Below are 21294 nucleotides of genomic sequence, written 5' to 3'. Positions count from 1 at the left end.
GAGACTATCCAAATCTACCTGAAGTGCAATAGCTTTCTTTATATATCCTACTAACAGCTCGAGACTACACTCGAAATCTGAAATGCTCACAGATTACGTACACACGCACTCAATACAGTATGCACGCATGCAAAATTGCAGTCCACACAAACAACAACGAAATCTGCAAGCAGATTTATTGTCTCAGCTGTACTCAGAAAATAAACGTCGATTACCACAAGCGCGCTTGTAGACAACGCTAATCCGAACGGGAAGCGAGGGGAAGTTCGTTGGCCCAGCGACAAGTGCAGCCGAAAAAAGGCGCGCACAAAAGAGAGAGCGACAAAATTCTTTAGCAATGGTGTAAGCAATGGTGTAAGCAACAACAAAATTCTATGTTTGTATGTATGCAGCAGATGTAACAAACCAAAAAAAAAAAACAAACAATAGAAATAAAATGTCTTCAAAATTTTGTTTTTGATTTTAAGAATGAGCCCTTTTTATACCCTGTACCCAAAGGGTACAAGGGTTTATTAGTTTTGTGCGAGTGCACATGGAACATACAGAAGGAGGTTTGGTAGACCCCACAAAGTATATATATTCTTGATCACCATGACAAGCCGAATCGATATAGCCATGTCCGTCTGTCCGCCTGTCTGTATGAACGCAAGGATCTCCGAAAGTATAAGAGCTAGAATAACCAAACTTGGTATACAGATTCTCCTGAGCCCGAGAAAGGACGAGTTTGTTCATTTTTTCTGATCCACCCCCCACTCCCCCCCTATTAACGATTTTCTATAACTCCCGTAATTCTTGTTAATTAATTTAATTAAATTAATTAATGAATTTAATTAATTTAATTTCTTTTTTGTGGGGTGGTACAGGGTATTTGAGAGTTGAGCCTGCTCGACTTTAGCATTCCTTTCTTGTTTAATTATTGTTGTTTGTTTTGCCTCGAGGTTTTGTTAATAAGTATGTTTATAAGGGTGTATAATGTGTTAATTTGTGCAAGGTATGGTGTATGTATGTATATAATATAATCATGCAATGGTTATTGGCGAGTATATATGTATGATTATGTATTTGTGTAAGTAATGTTGATGAACAAATAAATCAATTGCCAAAAATTGAGTGGTCATAAGCATACACTTACTATATGTATGTACATACATATGTATGTATGTAAGGTGGCAACCAGGCACCTATAGCAGCAAGATGGCATCCCTATACAGCAGAAGGAGAGTGTGAAGAGAGTCGTCAACGAGAGTTCGTGGCAGCAAGTCATCAGCAGGTCGTGTAATAAAGTTGTCAGCAGTCGTGCCGTATTGAAGAGCAGCAGTCAGTCGTTTCAGCCGTCAGTCGTTTCAGTGACCAGCCGTCGTCTAATCTTAATAACCGTTGTAAACTTGCACAATTGTATTAGTCGCGTTGAACTTTTACTATTCTCTTAACTGCTCTATATATTATATTCATTATATACTTGATTGATTTGCATTTACCAATAAACGGTAGTACAATCCATCCTACATGGGGGCTCAACCGAAGAGCAAGCCAACTTAGAGAAAAGTGAAAAGCAGTTTTTGTTGAAAAACATTGAAATTTGTTATATGAAATGATTCATTCAAATAGAAAAAAAGGCAAGAAACGAGTACAGAAGCAATTACACGAAAGTGACGCCGAACAGTATGAAGAAAGAGAAGATAGTGGTGAAATAGAAATGGACACCGAAAAGCAGTCGTTAAATTTTGAAATGTCACACACAGCAGAAATTACAGAAGAAGAGCAAAGCAGCAAGATCCGTGCCGAGTCCATGCATGAGACCGAGACAACAGTAGGTGTCGAGAAATTCACCACAACGACAAAAGCAGAAGTGCAAACGAATATAGAACTACATGAACACAGGGTGCACAGGATGGTCAAAAGGAGAATGCCGAAAAACAATATTACAAAACTACGTACAATAGCAGCGAAGTCGGCGATTTGGTTAAATTGTTTGCAGAAAAACTTAATCAACAGGAAGCTACAGAGGTTACAATATTTCAGTTGAATGTTTTTCAAAGGTCGTACCAGACTACGATGGTGTTACAATTCCCATCCGACAGTGGATTACTAATTTTATAGAAAATGCAGATGCTTACGAATTGAGTGCAAAACAGAAATATGTAAATGCACGTAATAAGATGAAGGGAACAGCGAAACTATTTCTGGAGACCACAACTGTGTCTAACTTCGAATCTTTGTGTACTGTTTTAATAAACGAGTTCGATCAACAGCTGAATAGTGCAGAGTTACACAAAAAGTTACGACAGCGCAAAAAGCAGATAAATGAAAACTTCCACGAGTATGTACTACAAATGCGTAAAATTGCAGCATTAGGTGTCATTGACGATGAATCACTGATGAGTTATATAGCTGATGGTGTCGAGTTACGTGAGGATTTAAAATACCCATTGTATAAAGCCACTACGTATAAGGAGCTGCTACAGGCGTATGAACTAATTCAAAAGTTGACCAGAAATCATTCTACCAAACGTAAACAAAGCGGTTACCAGCGTGAAAACAGCGAAGCAGCAGAAAAGGAAAGCAAAGAGAACGAGCGCAAGCAGCATTGTTTCAATTGTGGATCGACGCAACACAAGAGAGCGGAGTGCAAGGAGGAAGCCAAATGTTTCAAGTGCAACGGCGCCGGGCATGTGGCCAAAAACTGCGAAATATCGAAACAAAATGTCAAAATTGTGGTAGACAAAAGCCGTAACAAGCAGATGGATATAAACAATGTTCAGGTATCATGCTTAGTGGATACTGGTGCCGACGTGTCCCTGATGCGCGAACGGATTTATCTCGACAAATTTGCTGGGTGCAGACTGCAGAAATGTTATGCGAAGTTGTATGGTTTGGACAATGTAACAACAGCAGCGTTGGGCGAATTTTCAGCCACGGTGAGCGTAGATAAATTACACACACAACATAATTTTATTGTCGTTCGAGATGTCAAGATTAACATTGATGTTATTGGCTACGACTTTATTCGAAAGTTTACAGTCCAGTTAAACAGCGAAGGCTACAAATTCACACAGGCTAAGACAGACGTATGCGAGGATAAAAACGAGCATGAAGTTTACAAAGTAGTGAGTTCGAATGCTGAAATTGATGTTGATCAGAAATACAAGAAAGCAATTGGGCAAATGCTAAGCAACTACAAGCCGAAAAATGTACACGCAAACTGTCCTATTAAGTTGAGCATCGTACCAAATGGAAGCGTCATAGCCTTTCGAGAGAACCCAAGCCGCATGTCAAATGTGGAAAGAGAAGTTGTGGTTGGAGCAGGGTATCGTCCGTGAATCGTACTCCGACATAGCAAGCAAAGTCATACTTGCCAAGAAGAAAGATGGCTCGTACAGGTTTTGTATTGATTTTCGCAAGCTGAACACACTAGTTGCCAAAGATAGATTTCCAGTTCCGATCGTGGAAGAGGTTCTTCAAAAAATGCACAGTGCCAGGTATTTTACAGTCATGGACCTGCACAATGGCTTTTTCCATGTTGAAGTCGACGAGCAGAGTAAAAAATTTACTGCTTTTCTAACGAAAGAGGGTCTATTTGAATTAAAAAAAGCCCCATTTGGCTTTTGTAACTCGCCAGCCGTATTTGTTCGATATATAAACTATATTTTTCAACAGCTGATAAATGATGGCATAATGGAGATGTACGTTGTTATTTTTGGAAACACCGCTGAACAATGTCTAACAAACATGCGTACCGTTTTAAAACAGGCAGAGCTGTATGGCTTGGAAATAAACTGGTCCAAATGCCAATTTTTGAAAACGAAAATTTCATTCCTTGGCCACGTTGTTGAAATTGGTTCTGTGTCACCAGGACAAGAAAAGTTGAAAGCAGTTAAAAATTTTCCGTTGCCTAAAAATATAAGAAGTATTCAAGCATTCCTTGGACTAACTGGATACTTTAGAAAATTTGTTCAGGATTATGCCGTACTAGCTAGGCCGCTGACCGAGTTGTTAAAAAATGGATGCCGAATTTAAAATTGAGGGACCACAATTGCAAGCGATCGATAAGCTAAAGTTGGCATTAACAACGGAGCCGGTGCTGAAAATATTCAATCAGAATGTCAAAACACAGTTGCATGTCGACGCATCAAAGACGGCTTCGGCGCAACTTTATTGCAGCAGCATGAAAATAAGTGGTACCCCGTATTCTACTGGAGTAAGAAAACATCGCCGTCAGAAGAAAAGTTGCACAGTTATCTGTTGGAGGTAAAAGCCGCATATTTAGCTACGAGAAAACTACGTCACTACCTTATGGGAATCAAGTTCGACTTAGTGACTGACTGCGCCGCGTTTAAGCAGACAAACTCCAAGAAAGAAGTACCCCGAGAAGTTGTCCAGTGGCTTATGTACCTACAAGACTTCCAGTTCAAGATCGAGCATCGAGCAGGCAACAGAATGAAGCACGTCGACAGTCTCAGCCGATACCCAATTATGGTCATATCAACGGAAGTTCATGCAGCCGTACCAGAGATAATAAAAACAAAACCGTATGCAGATTATAAACTTAAAAATGGTTTGGTATACAAACAGATGGAAGGTCAAGATTTACTGGCATTATCAAAAAGTATGGAAAAAGAAATCATAAGGAGCGCTCGCAATTTCGGACATATGGTTGTTCAAAAAACAATGCACTCAATACGTCAAGATTTTTATATGCCGCACATGGAAAAAAAGGTCAAAGAGTTTATCGAAAATTGTGTAGAGTGCATCATACACAATAGAAAGCTGGGCAAGCAGGACGACTTCCTACATTGCATCGATAAAGGAGACAATCCATTAGCTACACTACATGTCGATCACTTGGGCACGCTGGACTCTACAACAAAAAATTATAAGTACATATTTGCGATGGTAGACGGGTTCTCGAAATACACTTGGATATATCCTACAAAGTCGACAGATGCACAAGAGATCATTAAACACGTCGAGTCCTGGGTCAGCATATTCGGCAGTCCGCAGCGCATAATAAGCGATAAAGGTGCTGCATTCACATCGAAGACGTTTAAGGAGTTCTGCGCAGCGAATAAGATCGAGCACGTGGAAACGACCACAGGTGTTCCCAGGGGTAACGGTCAAATCGAAAGAGTGAATAGAGTCATTCTCTCAGTATTGGCAAAGACATCAGCAGCAGAGCCGGCCAAATGGTACAAGTACACGTCAAAAGTTCAACAGGCCATCAACGCGCATGTACACTCGTCAACAAAGTATACTCCTTTTGAAGTTATGTTTGGAGTGAAAATGCGTTGTGAAGCAGATACCAAAATTATCAAAATATTGGAAGAGGAATTAATTATGGGTCTACAAACCGAGCGTATCACAATCCGAAACGATGTTAAGATGCAGATACAAGAGGCGCAAAGGTCATCATGGCTATCAGCTACACGATCTTGTGGCAATTAAGGTCACCCAATTCGTTACTGGCAAGAAGTTGGCAAACAAATATATCGACCCATACGAAGTTGTCAAGGTGAAACGTAACGGAAGGTATGAAGTCAAAAAAGTTTCTGATTTTTAGGGGCCCCAGCTGACAACAACCAGCGCCGACTTTATGAAGTTGTGGCGCTACCAAAAGCAAACACAGGACGAAGAAGCCGATACAGATTCATCTGAGACAGATGAAGAGCAGAATGGCCGAGTGTAAGGTGGCAACCAGGCACCTATAGCAGCAAGATGGCATCCCTATACAGCAGAAGGAGAGTGTGAAGAGAGTCGTCAACGAGAGTTCGTGGCAGCAAGTCATCAGCAGGTCGTGTAATAAAGTCGTCAGCAGCCGTGTCGTATTGAAGAGCAGCAGTCAGTCGTTTCAGCCGTCAGAAGTTTCAGTGATCAGACGTCGTCTAATTTTAATAACCGTTGTAAACTTGCACAATTGTATTAATCGCGTTGAACTTTTACTATTCTCTTAACTGCTCTATACATTATATTCATTATATACTTGATTGATTTGCATTTACCAATAAACGGTAGTACAATCCATCCTACATGTATGTATGTAAATAGATTTTTTACCACTTTTCACTTGCACGAATTGCAGCAATTAAACTTATTAGAGCGCACAAAACCAAGCCACAAAGACCGCAAATGAAAGCGAGAAAAAGTCGTAGAAACCGATGTCCCGCAAGCTTTTCAGCGATAAACAAACGAAATTAATTTCAACTAAATAAATGACACGCGGGTTTTGTGATTTTAATATGTCTTTAATGGCTTGGAAATTTGTACGTACGATGTTTTAATTGCGAGTATTAACAAAAGAGTGATTCGCTTGCTGCCGCCACAAGTCAGCGAACCAGCATAGGAACGTGCGCACAAAGGAGAGCGCAGTAAAGGGCGCTATAGAGAGCGCAAGAGAAAGGTTTAAAACTAAGCCCTTGAAAGTCTAAAGCGGTTGTACGATAATAACTGCTTGCAAAAGATTTACCAGCCACGTTACTTGCCACGATAGTCCAATTTACAGGAAGTCATAGCCATACAATATTTTCCGAAGCTCTGTTAGCAGCCATTGTTGTTGATACTGCTTTTGCTCGCCTATATATGTAGGATGGATTGTACTACCGTTTATTGGTAAATGCAAATCAATCAAGTATATAATGAATATAATTTATAGAGCAGTTTAGAGAATAGTAAAAGTTCAACGCGATTAATACAATTGTGGAAGTTTACAACGGTTATTAAAATTAAAAGCCGGCTGATCACTGAAACTACTGACGGCTGAAACGACTGACTGCTGCTCTTCAATACGACACGGTTGCTGACGACTTTATTACACGACCTGCTGATGACTTGCTGCCACGAACTCTCGTTGACGACTCTCTTCACACTCTCCTTCTGCTGTATAGGGATGCCGTCTTGCTGCTATAGGTGCCTGGTTGCCACCTTACATATATTACATACATGGTCTCAGAAACACACGCATAGACAAGATGGGCACCATAGACACAATTCCGATGTAAATGTGCAGACAAGAAGGTATAATCGCTTAACAATCACTATTACTTGGCATACTGATACATAATTACTAACTGGAGGTGTTTGCCAAATTTGGGTTAACAATTCCAAGAATTATGGAAGCTATGAAAAATCTTTAATAGCGGTGGAGTGGAAGTACACTTTCATATAATTTTGACCGTCGTAGACGTCGGACGTATTTTTATATCACTCAGCCGTTTCTTAAAAGTGCAATTAACGCGAAATTAAACAAATTAATTCGCGAAAAGACGCTTAGGGTATGCATGGGCACCTATGCTCGTGTGACCCATGTAAATTTATCATATATTGTGATTTACATTAAGAAAAACGAACTAAATCTTGTGGAAAAAGAAGGTAATGCGAGTAACAGCATAAGCTCTGTAAACAACAATGAAAAATTGAGCCAGAATCGTGCTCGGCAGCAACAACAACAAGACGAACGTCGACTCTTGACACTTCGTAACAACGCGTACCAACAACAACTGCATTACTGAAAGCTATGTGCAAATTAAAAGAAAACTAAACCCACGAGCGACAAAGAAAAACAACGCATCCAAAATAACAACAAGTAAAATAGCTGAAGTCGGGTGTCACGACTTTGAAATACTCTGTACATATGTTTAGAATAATTATAGAAATTAAAAAAATTAACAAACAAAAATTTAACGATTCTACCTTTCTCGGTATTCGAACTCACGTAAAGTGTGTATAATTGCACATATACAAAGCAACTGCGTCTATGTGAATGTATGAATGTCTATGCGCGTCTATTCGTGTCTGTATAAATTCTTGTTAAATCGGTCTATCATAGTGAAACTTGGCATACGGACATATAATCACTATCTGGGTATTTGAAAAATATGAGTTCGAAATTCCAAGAATTACGGGAGTTATGTGAGATCATTAATTGCTGTGAAGAGGGGGGAGGGAGCGAAATTCCAAAATACACATATTCTGCGTGTTTAGGAAGTGAGGAGGAAAACAAAAAATAAAACAAACTTGCACAGCGTACACATAAGGCATCTTTGTGAAATATATGGTGTCTCTAGCTTTTATAGTCTCTGAGATCCAGGTGTTCATACGGTCAGACAGACAGACAGACATAGATCGACTCGTCTTGTCATGCTGATCAAAAATATATATACAGACCTCACTGCCACGCCTCATTCTGCCTGCTAGATTTTTCAGCTCGCAAAAACCTAATATACTCTTGTACATTTCATGTACAGAGTATAAAAACAGCTAAAAATACTGTGACAACTAAGGCGATGAAAAACAATAGATTCGCGATTCTCAGTTTACTTGAAAAAGATAACGCCGAAACAGCTAAGGCCAAGCAACTAAAGGCGCCACATATTAATGTGCGTCAGGCAAATTGTACAGAATTAGTTAAAAATCTCACTACTGAAATTGGTGGAAACAAATTCTATGTTACGTCTATAAAAAGGGGTAGCATAAATAAAACTAAAATACAAGTCAATGACGAAAATAACTATCGATCAGTGGCCAAATACCTCGACGATGAAAAGATGAACTACCGCACCTACCATCTTAAAAGTACCAAGGGTTTACAAGGGTTATCAAAGGAATCGATTCAACGGTTCCAGTCAGCGAGATAAAAAATGAACTTAAAGATAATGGCTTTGAAGTCAAAATGGCCATGAACGTAATAAATATAAATAAAGTTCCCCAACCAATGTTCAAGGTAGAACTGATACCTGACTGTATGCCCATAGGAAAAATGAAGTTCACCCAATTTACAAGTTGCAATATTTAAATAATATTTAAATATTTGCACCGTAAAATCACAGTTGAGGAATCGCAGAAACGAAATGGACCTGTCCAATGCACAAACTGCCAGGAATATGGACACACAGGCCTGCCTTGTAAGTAAGGAGGACCCCTCTGCTAAAAAATGTAGCAACTGTGGGGGAAACCACACTGCCAACTCAGTCAATGCGAGTTCTTGCAGTTCCTCGATAAATATGACATTGACGCAATGCTCATAACAGAGATTCACCTAAGAAACAAAAATAATATTCATCTCAATGGTTACAATGGCTATGCGACAAATCATCCCGATGATAAGGCTCATGGAGGTACTGGCATTCTGATAAAGCGTCGCATCAGGCACTATCTGTTGCCATCATTTACTACAACTTATATACAGGCCACAACAATTCATATTGAAATACAAAACGGCTACTTAGGCCTAGCCGCAGTATACTGTCCACCACGCTTCTTCGTTTCTGAAGCAGAATTTTACTATTTGCTGATGATACTGCCATCCTAAGTCTCTCCAAGTGCCCAACAATAGCTCCAGAACTCTTATCGTCTCACCTCATGCCCATAGAAGCCTGGCTACCAGACTGGTGCATACTGTAAACGAGCAAAAGTGCAAACATGTCACCTTTACCCTAAACAAACAAGCTTGTCCTCCATTGTCGCTAAACAACATCAATATTCCACAGAAAAACGACCATTCACCACTAAAACTGGAGTACACAGTACTCTTGTACAATGTAGTTCTCAAACCAATTTGGACATATGGCTCTGAACTATGGGAAAACGCTTCCATTAGTAACTTAGAGATAATCCTGAGATCTCAATCGAAGATTCTGAGAACCATCACTGGGGCACCCAAGTTCATACAGAATAAAAATATCCGGAAGGATTTAAAAGTGGGATCTGTTAAAGCAAAGTACCAGCTTAAGCTTCGGGACCATCCATATAGACGTGCGCAGAATTTAACTTGGCAGACTATCCATAAACGACTCTGGCGAAGAGATTTCCCCACCTAGCAATAACAGTCAGGGCCGTAATTTAAATATTTAATTGTAATTAATTAAATAATTATATTAGATTAAGATTTGACTACTTATCGCAAGTCTCCGAGAGAGTTTATTCGATAAATAAGGAAATCTATCAACAAAAAAATGTATAAGGGATATTAAGCCAAGTTGCCGAAAGTTGTCTGTTTCCAGTGAAGGCATTTTACATAACCGTATACGTTCCTTGCCAATGAACCGCTTTTGGAAACAATTCATAACTTATTGCTAGCACGGGTAAATTTTTAAAATACTTGTAATTTTAAAAAAGTTTCATTTCAAAGATATTGACACTATATTTGTTCTTCTTGTTACAGTACTAAATCGCATACATGCTAATTTAAAGGATACCACAGTAAACATTGAATATATTTTACCGAATTCAGGGAGAAAACTGCTGATATCTTTTCAAGCTAATCATGTGGAGTACAAAAATATGACTGGCAATGAAAAGACTCCGCCAACCATAAATGAAAAAAGTGAAAGCAACAGTGATGATCGGGAAAATAATTGTAATATTAGTCCATTGCCAACGATCACGAAACACAATTTAATTTTGAGAGGTTTAACCATACTTACATCAGAAACATTTTTAGTTGAAAACAACGAAGATCGTAAAGAATGTAATCACAAGACCAAATCGATTACAAAATTATCCAAAATAGTTGAATTAAAGGGATATCAAAACATTCAAATCAATATTAAACAAGATGAGAATATTATTGGTCCAAAAGTAAACCTTGAAGTTATCCTTGATGAAATTGTAGTGATGCTAACTCCTCGACAAATACATTTATTGATTGAAATTATAAATGGATTTAACAATGAATATCCAACGGAAAATATTGTGATTAAAGACAGAGAGTCAGATACAGCACAAGAATATTCTGAAAGTACAAAAATGTCAGGAGTTATTACACCTAGTAAAGAATGGGGAAAAGACAAAACTATTTCCGGAATACGAAGTTTTCCGATCGCAGATAACATAAAAGCCTTGTCTTCCAACAAACGTCGGCTAACGGATTCTATCATAAGCTCAGAGTCTGCACATAGTACGACAACATCATTTGCAAACGCGAACCAGGAAAAAAATAATTTAGAAAAATCTGGTGAAATTTTAAAGTTTAAAATGCAAATTGCTTGCGTAATGGGAATTATTCTTCATAAAGATATATTATTTTCGAACTGTCAAAATGAATATGGATACCAACTAATTAATGTTGAAAGCTATCAGAATCTTTCTAGGATTGAAAATAATTTTTTTATGTTTGTAAATAAGGATAATCCAGTGCAAGAATTGGAGCTCCCTGAAGGAAACAGCAGCTATTTATTTTTCAAAGTTTCACCAATATTATTAAATGGTAATCAACAGAGACAGTATCATGAGCTATCATCTATTATTTCTGTATCAGCAACAATGGTTGATGTATCGGAAATTCTTGATAACAACGCGGACAGCCTCATACTATTTAGCCGAACAAAGGTAAAGTACATATATGATATTCAAAAATTAATCAGAGCTAAAACATTGGATAACATGTTAAACCCATTCCAGCTATTTTACCTGTATTTCCAAGATAAGATATTCCTAAAAATTTTACAAAATAGTCACGTAAGTCTTGTGAGCTTGCCATTCCGCAAACCAGTTTTTATACTCTGTACATGAAATGTACAAAAGTAGATTAGGTTTCCGTCTCCTCCATATTTTTATACTCTGTACATGAAATGTACAAAAGTAGATTAGGTTTCCGTCTCCTCCATATTTTTATACTCTGTAAAAAATGTTACAGGCCGAAGGAGGCGTGGCAGCCCCCACAAAGTGTATATATTCTTGATCAGCATGACAAGGTGAATCGATCTGTGCCTTTCTGTCTGATTGTCCGTCTGTCCATATAAACACCAGGATCTCAGAGACTAACAGCTAAAGCACAAAGATGCCTTATTTATGTACGCTGTGGAAGTTATTTTTTTGATTTTCCCCCAATTTCCCCCTATGGGAGATTTCCCGATGTACAATTCTTATAATCGCCTATTTCTCAGAGACTATTAGACCTAGGGCACCAAATTTTAGTCCCAGATTCCATATGTGAATACGCAGAAAATGTGTATTTTAGAATTTCCCTTTATTTTGTGTGTGCATGATCTACCCATATGTTTTCACCTTATTAGTTATAGTTATATGTACATAAATACATATGTACATATGCATGCATGCTGCCAGTGCAGCTGCAATCGAAGTTAGTCGACACAGAATCGCCGTGCTGATCTAACGCGTCTCGTAAAACAACACAGTACGAGACAACACACTTCTACTTCTGCACATATTGCTTAAAGGCTCAACTATTTGAATTGGTGGCCTTTTAAATTGTGTAATTAGTTCAGTTCATAGACGAACATAATTGGCCCTGTGCGGCAAAAATATACATTTGAAAAGAGAAATCGTTCTTGTTTTAATTGTCGTGTCTGAAACGCGCTTCAGACAAAACCCATAGACTAAAAAAGGCTACCGAAAAATTTCGGTACCTCAACATTTTGGTGACCCCGACGTGATGAACACTTAAAAACTGGTGACCCTAAAAAACCATAATTTGTGGCTTAAAACGCTTTTAGCTAAGTACTAAGTGAGTGCAAAGTTATTTAACGTACATATACATACGTACATACCGCTGCAGCGTCAGTGCACGTACTTACATAAATATGCGTGCATATTCGACTGTACAAAGCGCGTGAGTTTTTATACCCTGTACCCAAAGGGTAAACGGTTTTGTGCGAGTGTACATGGAACACACATAAGCAGGCGTGGCAGACCCCACAAAGTATGTGTATGTATTTAGGCGGATAACGCATGCATGAAAAATTTAAATGTATGTACATATCAGCGTTGCCGAACGCTCCAATTTTGGTGGGACGTCCCGATTTATAAATCAAAATTAAATGTCCCGCGTCGGACTTTTCGGGAATAACTCGACCGTGCGTACAACGTGGTGAGGAAGCACACAGTTAAGTCAAGACTGGCAGTCCGCCCGGTGCGTAACGAAGATATGTACATATGTACTTGTATGTATGTACGTATAACCATACATAGTACTTATTGTACTATATTTGCTATTTGGAAAATGAACTCTTTAAAAAACTTTAGAGAGCGTCGAAAGAAGAATATCATATAGTAAATAAACTTTTAATTATAATCACATTTTACTTAGCCCAGCAAAGACGGGCAAGACCTGCTAGTATTAAATATACAAGTATATGCAACTTTTCGTTGAAATTTTATAACTCAAAAACTGGCTCACCTATTCAAACCAAATATTTAGGCTTTGTTCGGACTATTTAGTAGATGGTTTATGTAAAGTTTGCACAAAATCGGTCGAGCGGTTCTTCATTTATCACATTTTTTGAAACATATAAACGTGGAGTATTGTAATTCAGTCAAATCCATTAAACAATTTTGCACGTACGTAAATAAAGGGTGGGATATGGCTGTTTTCGGTGTTTCCGCTGATAATAGAATGATGAAATTACTCAGTCTCAAATGGGGCGCTATTTTAGTACTATGAAGCTGTCCTGAGGATTATGTCGTTTCCAATGCACGAAAGACATCCTATGGTTGTTCACTTGGCTGTGCATCTTGAGAATGGCCAACGTGTTTATTTTAATGAAGAAAATGTATTGAAGAGAGCAGCAGCGACTACGTTGACCGCTTTTTATACTCTGTACATGTTGGTTCCGGGCGGAACTTACAACGAAACGGCCACGAACCGCAGGAGCCAGTTCCAATTCCGTGAACAGTGCTTCCATGAAATAGGGTGACCAGCCGACATACCACAACAGACACGACAGCCACAAATTTCTATGTAATTTTAAATTTTTAATATGGCGCACCGTTAAGGAATTAAAACTAGTAGCTGCATTTTGTAGAGGCAAGCAATAATGCAAACCTCCCTACGTTGACTATATAATAGCTTGTTTTTAATGCTTTTCTTACGCTGATCCTGGTGAATATGGCGCACTCCAGTTGAAGTGAGCCACGTATATAAAACGTTGGCTTCCAGATGAGCCGCAAAGAAGTTGCAATGGGCACCAAGGTTACGGAACGGGGCTCTGGCGGCCGAGTAGGGGCGGCATATACCCCATCCCGCCGAGAGAAATCTTATGGCCAACGAGGGATTCAACTCCCCAAGCGACATGTATGTCGCCGCGCTCACAACGTAATAACACTCTCTCCGTAGTACCGAGCCCAGTTACGTGCTACGTATGGTGTATACCATATTCCGTTCCAGTATTGGAAGCCCCTTATTGTTTTTGACAATTCGAGCTGACGATGTTGGTATTCTGCGACGTGAGTACGTAGATTGACACCCTATCGAAATGGATCGTAGGTTAATGCCACCATTGCCCCCGTCCCACTAAAACCGTGGCAGGCCTTGAGTAACGCTTGCTGTTCGTCGCCATTTATTTGGTTGTGAAGGCTCAGATGCACACTCTAGACTAGTACCGATCTGGGTCTGAACTTTGTCTCCCATAAAGAGCAAAGTCAACCCTTGAGTGGACCACACTCATGAAGAGCACCCACGGGATCATTAAGGCAACAAAACGCACGGACAGCAATAACGGACCCAAGTTGGGTCCCAACAACAATGACAACAACAACTATAATAAAGAAATAACCCCAGCAGTGGAAATGAATGATGAGAAGCAAGCTTTTCTGCACAGCTCGGTGCTGAGGCGGTCACCACCAAAAGCGGTAGCAATGCCAACCGCGGAGGCCTGATGGCCCTTATAAATGGAGGCTAGAGGCACATCAACCAGCTTGTTGTCTCTGCAAATATGGCACTTATATTGTGTACCGGAAAGCATGCGGGTGAACCAGTGCACCCAAACGACGCCACCGATGGAGCACCGCCCCCAACTGAGCACCCCCAAAAAGGCCCAGAGACCCAAAAGGTAACCAGCGCACTATACCACCGAAGAAGTTGAGAACGCGCGACCAGGAGCGAGCCACTGCACCGATGCCACTAGCTCAGAGCGAAGATGGCCATGGAGCCATCATGGAGCCGGCAACCGCCAAGAAGAGCGCCTGGACAAAGGTGAAAGGTCGTGGACAAATGAAACTCAGCAAACCAGGTGACATTATTGTCAAGAGCGGTGGCGATCGTCAATTTTCTGACTTACTGAAGGCGGTCAATTCGGGCCCAACCCTACAAAGCATGCGCGATGATGTCCAATGCATCCACATCTTGCTTAGGTCGCACATTTCTAAGCCTGTGTTTGCATCATCAGGTGTGCCTCAAGGTAGCCATCTTGGCCCCTTACTTTTTACATTATTTATTGATGACCTTCCCGCCACCTTGTCACACTCATTCTTATGTATGCTGATGATGTGAAACTTATTCTGACTTACAAAGACCCTTCTCATTTTCATCGCCTGCAGGATGATCTGAACTGCATGTAATCTTGGTGCTTAGCTAACCACTTGCACCTCAATTGCTCCAAATGTAAGCTCATGGCATTTTAGCGAACCTTGCCTCATTTAGGGACGTATACGATTGACAATGTGCCATTGCAACGTATATCGACTGTTGAAGACCTTGGGGTTCTTTTTGATTCCAAATTGAACTTTTACCTTCACATATCTAGTATTGTCAATAAGGCCAAGGGATTACTTAGATTCATTAAACGTTGGTCCAAGGAATTTAATGACCCTTATACCACTAAGCTTCTTTACACTGCTCTAGTACGCCCTGTGCTTGAATACTGCTCATGCATTTGGTCTCCGCAGTATAGAAAGCATCAGGAAAGTATTGAGTCTGTTCAGAAGCAATTCCTTCTTAAGCTGGGATCCCAATCTCTGCTTGCCATCGTACTCTAGTAGACTGATGCTTATAAACCTTCCTTCCTTTGAAAATCGTAGGACGGTTCTTGGAGTAGTTTTCTCCACAAGTTGGTTCTCGGTGAGGTTGACTCCTCTGCCCTCTTAGGTCGCCTTAATTTTTCAGTTCCTCGTAGACCAACAAGGAATTATTTGCCGTTCATATTGGCAAGATGCACAACGCTTTGCACAATCGTTTTCGGGTCATTTGCAGACATTATAATGATCATTCACATTTACTTTCGACAGGACTCTCTCTCTGTTCTATCAAAACTATTCTTTATAATTATCTTCGGGGAAATCTTTGACCACTTACTGCTGTGATTTGGGGCATAGCTTGCCGGACTGGCATTTAAAATTTCACCCACCGGGTTGGAGATTTCCCTCTTTTTTTTTCGTCTCTTTTTCCACCTTGCTCTTTTTCTTTTTCTCTATCTCTCTTTCCTTCTTTCTTTCTCTTTTTCTCGTTCTACTTCGTACTTTTTCTAATTAGTTGTTAAATAGAATTAATTTTTCACCTTTATCTACTTTTTGTATAGTTTTGTAGGTCTTTAATGTCTCTGACCACATATGGCTGTGAATCGGGGCATAGCTGGCCAATTAGCAAATAAAATTTGATGCAGCACGGTGTATCAGTGTATAACTATAGGCATTGAGAAAGATTGACCTTCGCAGCATAACTGATGAAATGATGTCCGGTACTGTTTTCGACGCGTTGAAAATTCCCAACAGTGGTCGATGATCTGTAACCAACGTAAAAGAACTGCCATACAGATAATTGTGGAATTTTTTGACTCCTGATATAAGCGCTATGGCTTCTCTATCAATTTGCGAGTAATTCCGTTCATCTTTTGACAGCGTTCTAAAATAAAACGCTATTGGTTTCTCAGTGTCGTCTGGTAATTTATGACTTAGGACTGCTCCGAGTCCGTAAGGCGATGCGTCACATGTTAGTATCAATGGTAGTTCCTCATTGTACTGTACTAAAACGTCGCTCGATGTAACTAAACTCTTTAGTTCTTCGAAAGCTCTCTGATGCTCTCCGCCCCTTTTCCAGCGCGCATGCTTATCTATGAGGCGATGCAAGGGTGATGACACTCCGAACTTAAATTTGTCTCTGCGTAGACGCAAACCGGCCTTGTCAAAACGCGAGAACACTTGTATGAGCCTATCCGCAAGCTCTCCTTTTGTCTTTCCCATTACGACAATATCATCAGAATAGGGCAAAACGCCGTGGATATTTTGTAGAAGATTCTCCATGAAACTCTGGAAAATCCCTGGCGCTGATGATATGCAAAATGGCAGACGTGTTACCTTGTATGCTCCCTTGTGTGTGCATACCGTTTGAAGCAATGCTGACTTGTCATCGACCACAAGCTGTTGGTAACCTTGTGTTAAATCTATTTTAGCAAAAATCAATCCTCATTAGATCGAAGCTAATAGGGTATTGACGCCTGGAATTTGATAGCAATGAGGTTTGATTGCTTTATTTAACCCTTATTTATAGTCGCCGCAGATGCGTATAGATCCATCCTTCTTGACGACAGGCACAATCGGGGTTGCTCAGTCACAGTATTCTACTGGTTCCAAAATGCCTTGTTTGCATAATCGCTCGATCTCTTCTTCGACCAGACCCTTGATTGCGAAAGGTATACAGCGCAGTGACAGACGCACAAGGGCGACGCCCGTATCGATATGCAGTGTAACTGGCGGCCCGTTATGGCGCCCCAGTTCTGTAGCGAATAAATGCTCATACTCACTGAGCACGGATTTTATGTTGACGCCACTGTTGACAGCAAACACGCCTTCGATGCGTATGCCCAGTGCGTCGAACCAGTTGCACCCTACCAAATTTGAGCCTCCTACATTGGCGATGATCAGTGGCGAATTATCAATCTTACGACGATTGTAACGGATTGACACACACCCTTAATCGGAATTTGGATGCGTTGGTAATCCGTTAGGTCTAAGTTACAGTTGGCGAGATCTGGCTGTCCTTGAGCCCAGAAATTGTTGAACGTGGTTTCCGTCATTAAGGTCACTGGAGACCCTGAATCCATTTCAAAAGAACACGTGCATCCATTGATGACAAGAGAAATTGACCTCTTCTGATTGACCAATGGCACGATTTGGTTGACAGATTCTCCACGAGACGATCTGTGTGTTGACATACCTCGATGTCTTTGCTGTGAGTTGGGTGTTGATGTAGATCTCGTCGACTTCGCTGCCTCAGGGCTACGGCAGACTCGTTGAAGATGCCCTTTATGACTGCAGGAATGGCACACAGTATCATGGTGGGGGCACTGCTTGCAGGAATGTCGGCCTTCGCAGCCGCCACATACTTGTCCATTGTACTTGCTGTTGACTGTACCACGCTGTGAATGCCGGTAACGATTCATGTTAATATTATGAACGGGCTCGCCGGTTTGTCTAATAGCCTTTGCACCAGGGTTCGTAAAATGCGGGCAAAACCCGTTCGGGCCCGCGAGAAATTCTGCTGCGGGTTTTTTCGGGTCGCTGCCGACAGACAACAACAAATTGGCAAACGAGGAGAGAACTATCCATCGGAGCGCAAGAGCAGTTGGTACGAGTGCGACGGTGACGCCCTCACTGGGTAGGGTATTAGACTCCAACGCGAGGCAGCAAAGCCTATGTGCATGGCAGGAGCGTTGGAATATCTCCTCTAAGGGCCGCTGGACGCACCGTCTGATCCCAGATGTCCAGGCTTGAAAGCACGGGTTCGTTACGTTCCCCCTCACACAAATTCTGAGTGGCCACGGTTGCTTCCCCCACTATGTTTTCCGATTTGGACACGACGACTGCGTCGAATGCACCTTCTTCAGAAGAGGAGTAGTCGAGGACCCCCATCATGTCACTTTCGTGTGCCCAAGATTCGAGAAGCCAAGAAGTCTCCTTAACAGCTTGTTAGGGGAACCGGTGTCGACTGCAAGCTTCACCAGCAGTATGGTAGCTTTTGGAACGCTGCCAACGACTTCGCGTACATCGTAATTGAAAAACTACGTAGATTGGAGCGCGAACGCCAACGAGGACGGATATGAACGGATCAACGCCCGGGTGAAGCAATGCTTCACGGGCGTACCCTCGGATGCTGATTCGCTCATTAAATTCTTAATTTCTTTCTCCTAACCTCTATTCTCAAACTCTGTACTTTTCCCTCCTATCAAATATATGAATTTAAAAAAACACACATACAAGCAACTGTTCGTGTAGTTGCGTGCAAACGATTGAAATAGCCAAAGCAAAATGTGAGACACTAATGTGTGAATGTATGTACACATGTATCTGTATTCGTCTTGAACTGACAGGCCAAGAAATGTTAATTAATTAAAAAACTATTTAACATTTTCAAAAGCAATTTTTTCTTTGTTTAGTACATTTGGCATTAGGGTTTTCATTAATAACTTTAGTTTTCGTTATTTTTATCCCCTGTAAGCAAAGGGTGAAAGGCTATACTAGTTTTGTGCGAATGTATATAACATACATAAGGAGGCGTGGCAGACTCCACAAGGTATATATATTCTTGATCAGGGTGACAAGCCGAGACGATATAGCCATGTTCGTCTGTCCGTCTGTCTGTATGAGCGCAAGGATCTCAGAAGGTACAAGAGCTAGAATGACCAAACTTGGTATCCAGGTTCCCCTGAGCCCTTAAGCAGGTCAAGTTTGTTTTTTTTTTATTCTGATATACCACTCCACTCCCCGCAATTCGTGTTTTTTTTATAACTACCGTAATTCTTGGAATTTTGAAATCAATTTTGGTAGTTACATCCATGATGTAATTCTGAAGAAAGTTATAGCAAATGGTTCCATGTTTTGGTGACCAAATTGGTGATTTGGGATTGCACTGTTGGAGTCTATGTGCTGCTTAATGCGATTCAGGAGTCGTTTTTCGAATTTCTTCAATAGGCACGGCAGGAGACTGATAGGTCTATATGATGATGGCTGAGACGTGCTCTTTTCGGCTTTATGGACCATTGTGATGACAGATTTTCAGAGACAGAGGATAATAGCCCCATTTCATCATGCTGTTGAAAATGATGTTGAGAAAATAAACTGCACAGCTCGGCAATTCAATGATCATTTTGGTGGAAATTAAATCGTGGCCCGGCGCTTTTTTTGCTTTGAAACTTGGCCCTTAATGACATTTGTAACTTCCCCTGCTTGGAATATGATAGGCGTGGTAGCTTCAGGATGATTGGTTAGTGTGAGTACAAAGCTATTTGTTGCTGAATGTGGTTTGAAGACTTTTTCTAAATGTACGTAACGGTGATTCACTCATGATTGGTGGACATACGCTTGATTTGGCTTTCCATAATGGGAATCGTTTGCTGTTTGGGGAGAGTTGCTCCATATAGTCCATTTGAGCTCGGTGTTTCTCATCTTCTAGGTCTTTGCGTAGTAGATGGTTGGCTATTTTTGACCGCTCCTTTGAGTCAGGAGATCTATGCGCTTGCCTCCGAATACAATTGGTTCAAGTACCAATTGTAAAATATTCAAATACTAGTTTATTACTAAAGGCTAACATAACAAACAACAACATATTTGAGGACGCAACAGCAGCAGGGCAGCAGGCTAAGCCATCTTCAGGAGCAGTTTCAAGCAGGCAATAATAATGTTATTGTTGCCTTAAGTGGTCAAATAATAGACCCCAGCTATTTTTTAAGCGACTATTATACAAAAATAATAGATATCGCTAACTAAATTTACTCAGCACACAACCATGCTTCAAACTTTTGACATGGACCTCAGCCTTTTGAATGACAATGCTGAAACTAAAACACAATGCTGAGCACATTGTCTCGCATAATGAGACAAATGACACTTGAAAACAAACACCAATTGGAAACCAAATCTATAGAGATTTTGAAAATCCTGACAGCCTGGGCTATAATATTGCCAATTTTATTTCTGCCGAAAGTGCTGTCATACTTAACATAATTGTCCTTGCAAGCTGTTTGTCTCCACGTAAGCCAACGTAAGCAGACGTGTTTCTTGGTCGCTCCGGAAAATTTCAAAAATAAATCAAATAGTAGATGTTAATTGAACATATTTCGTATACTGTGAAATAAACAGCTAAACAAATGCAAATCGTTCGGTGTTTCGCTACCTCAAACAAGTGTTTTCTTCTCCAAACAAAAAACACAAAACAATAATACATAATTGAAGCATTTAAGGCGCGCAAAAAAACCACTCATAAAACACTAAATAAAACATCAGACTCAAAATACACTAATCAACATGGCACCGCAACCCAACAAACGCGCAAGCAAAAACACAAACACAGAGCTTAAGGAGGGCCGTCAATCCGATGCTCTCTCAGCTAAGATCATGGCTACGATCAATCTGCGCTTCGAGGATCAGGCCAACCTCATCACTTCCAATATGGAAGACGCTGAGCAGCGCATTCTCAACTCGCTGCTGGAGCGTCTAGATCGTATGGCTGGGGATATGAAGAAGCTGCATGACACTGTGGATTCGCTTCACAGTAGGGTCAAGAACTTGGAGCATGAGGTTGGCGAGCTCAGTTCGTTGAGGGAGCGGGTTGGTGGGCTGGAGGTGGAACTCGCT

General features: G+C 40.6%; 1 protein-coding gene across 3 annotated transcripts in view; it reads left to right on the top strand.

Moving 5' to 3' along the window:
* The window catches only part of LOC115633443 (autophagy-related protein 2 homolog B), a 617768-nt gene that overhangs the window by 89036 nt on the left and 507438 nt on the right, over positions 1-21294 (top strand). For all 3 annotated transcript variants that reach the window (XM_030530896.1, XM_030530897.1, XM_030530898.1), the window contains one exon: positions 10154-11319. In XM_030530896.1, coding sequence (XP_030386756.1) covers positions 10154-11319 — 1166 coding nt within the window. The remainder of the gene's footprint in view (positions 1-10153; positions 11320-21294) is intronic.

Source organism: Scaptodrosophila lebanonensis, unplaced genomic scaffold, assembly GCF_003285725.1.
Source record: "Scaptodrosophila lebanonensis strain 11010-0011.00,11010-0021.00 unplaced genomic scaffold, SlebRS2 tig00001419-arrow-arrow-pilon, whole genome shotgun sequence".
NCBI lineage: Eukaryota > Metazoa > Arthropoda > Insecta > Diptera > Drosophilidae > Scaptodrosophila > Scaptodrosophila lebanonensis.
This window is presented reverse-complemented; position numbering and strand designations above follow the sequence as displayed.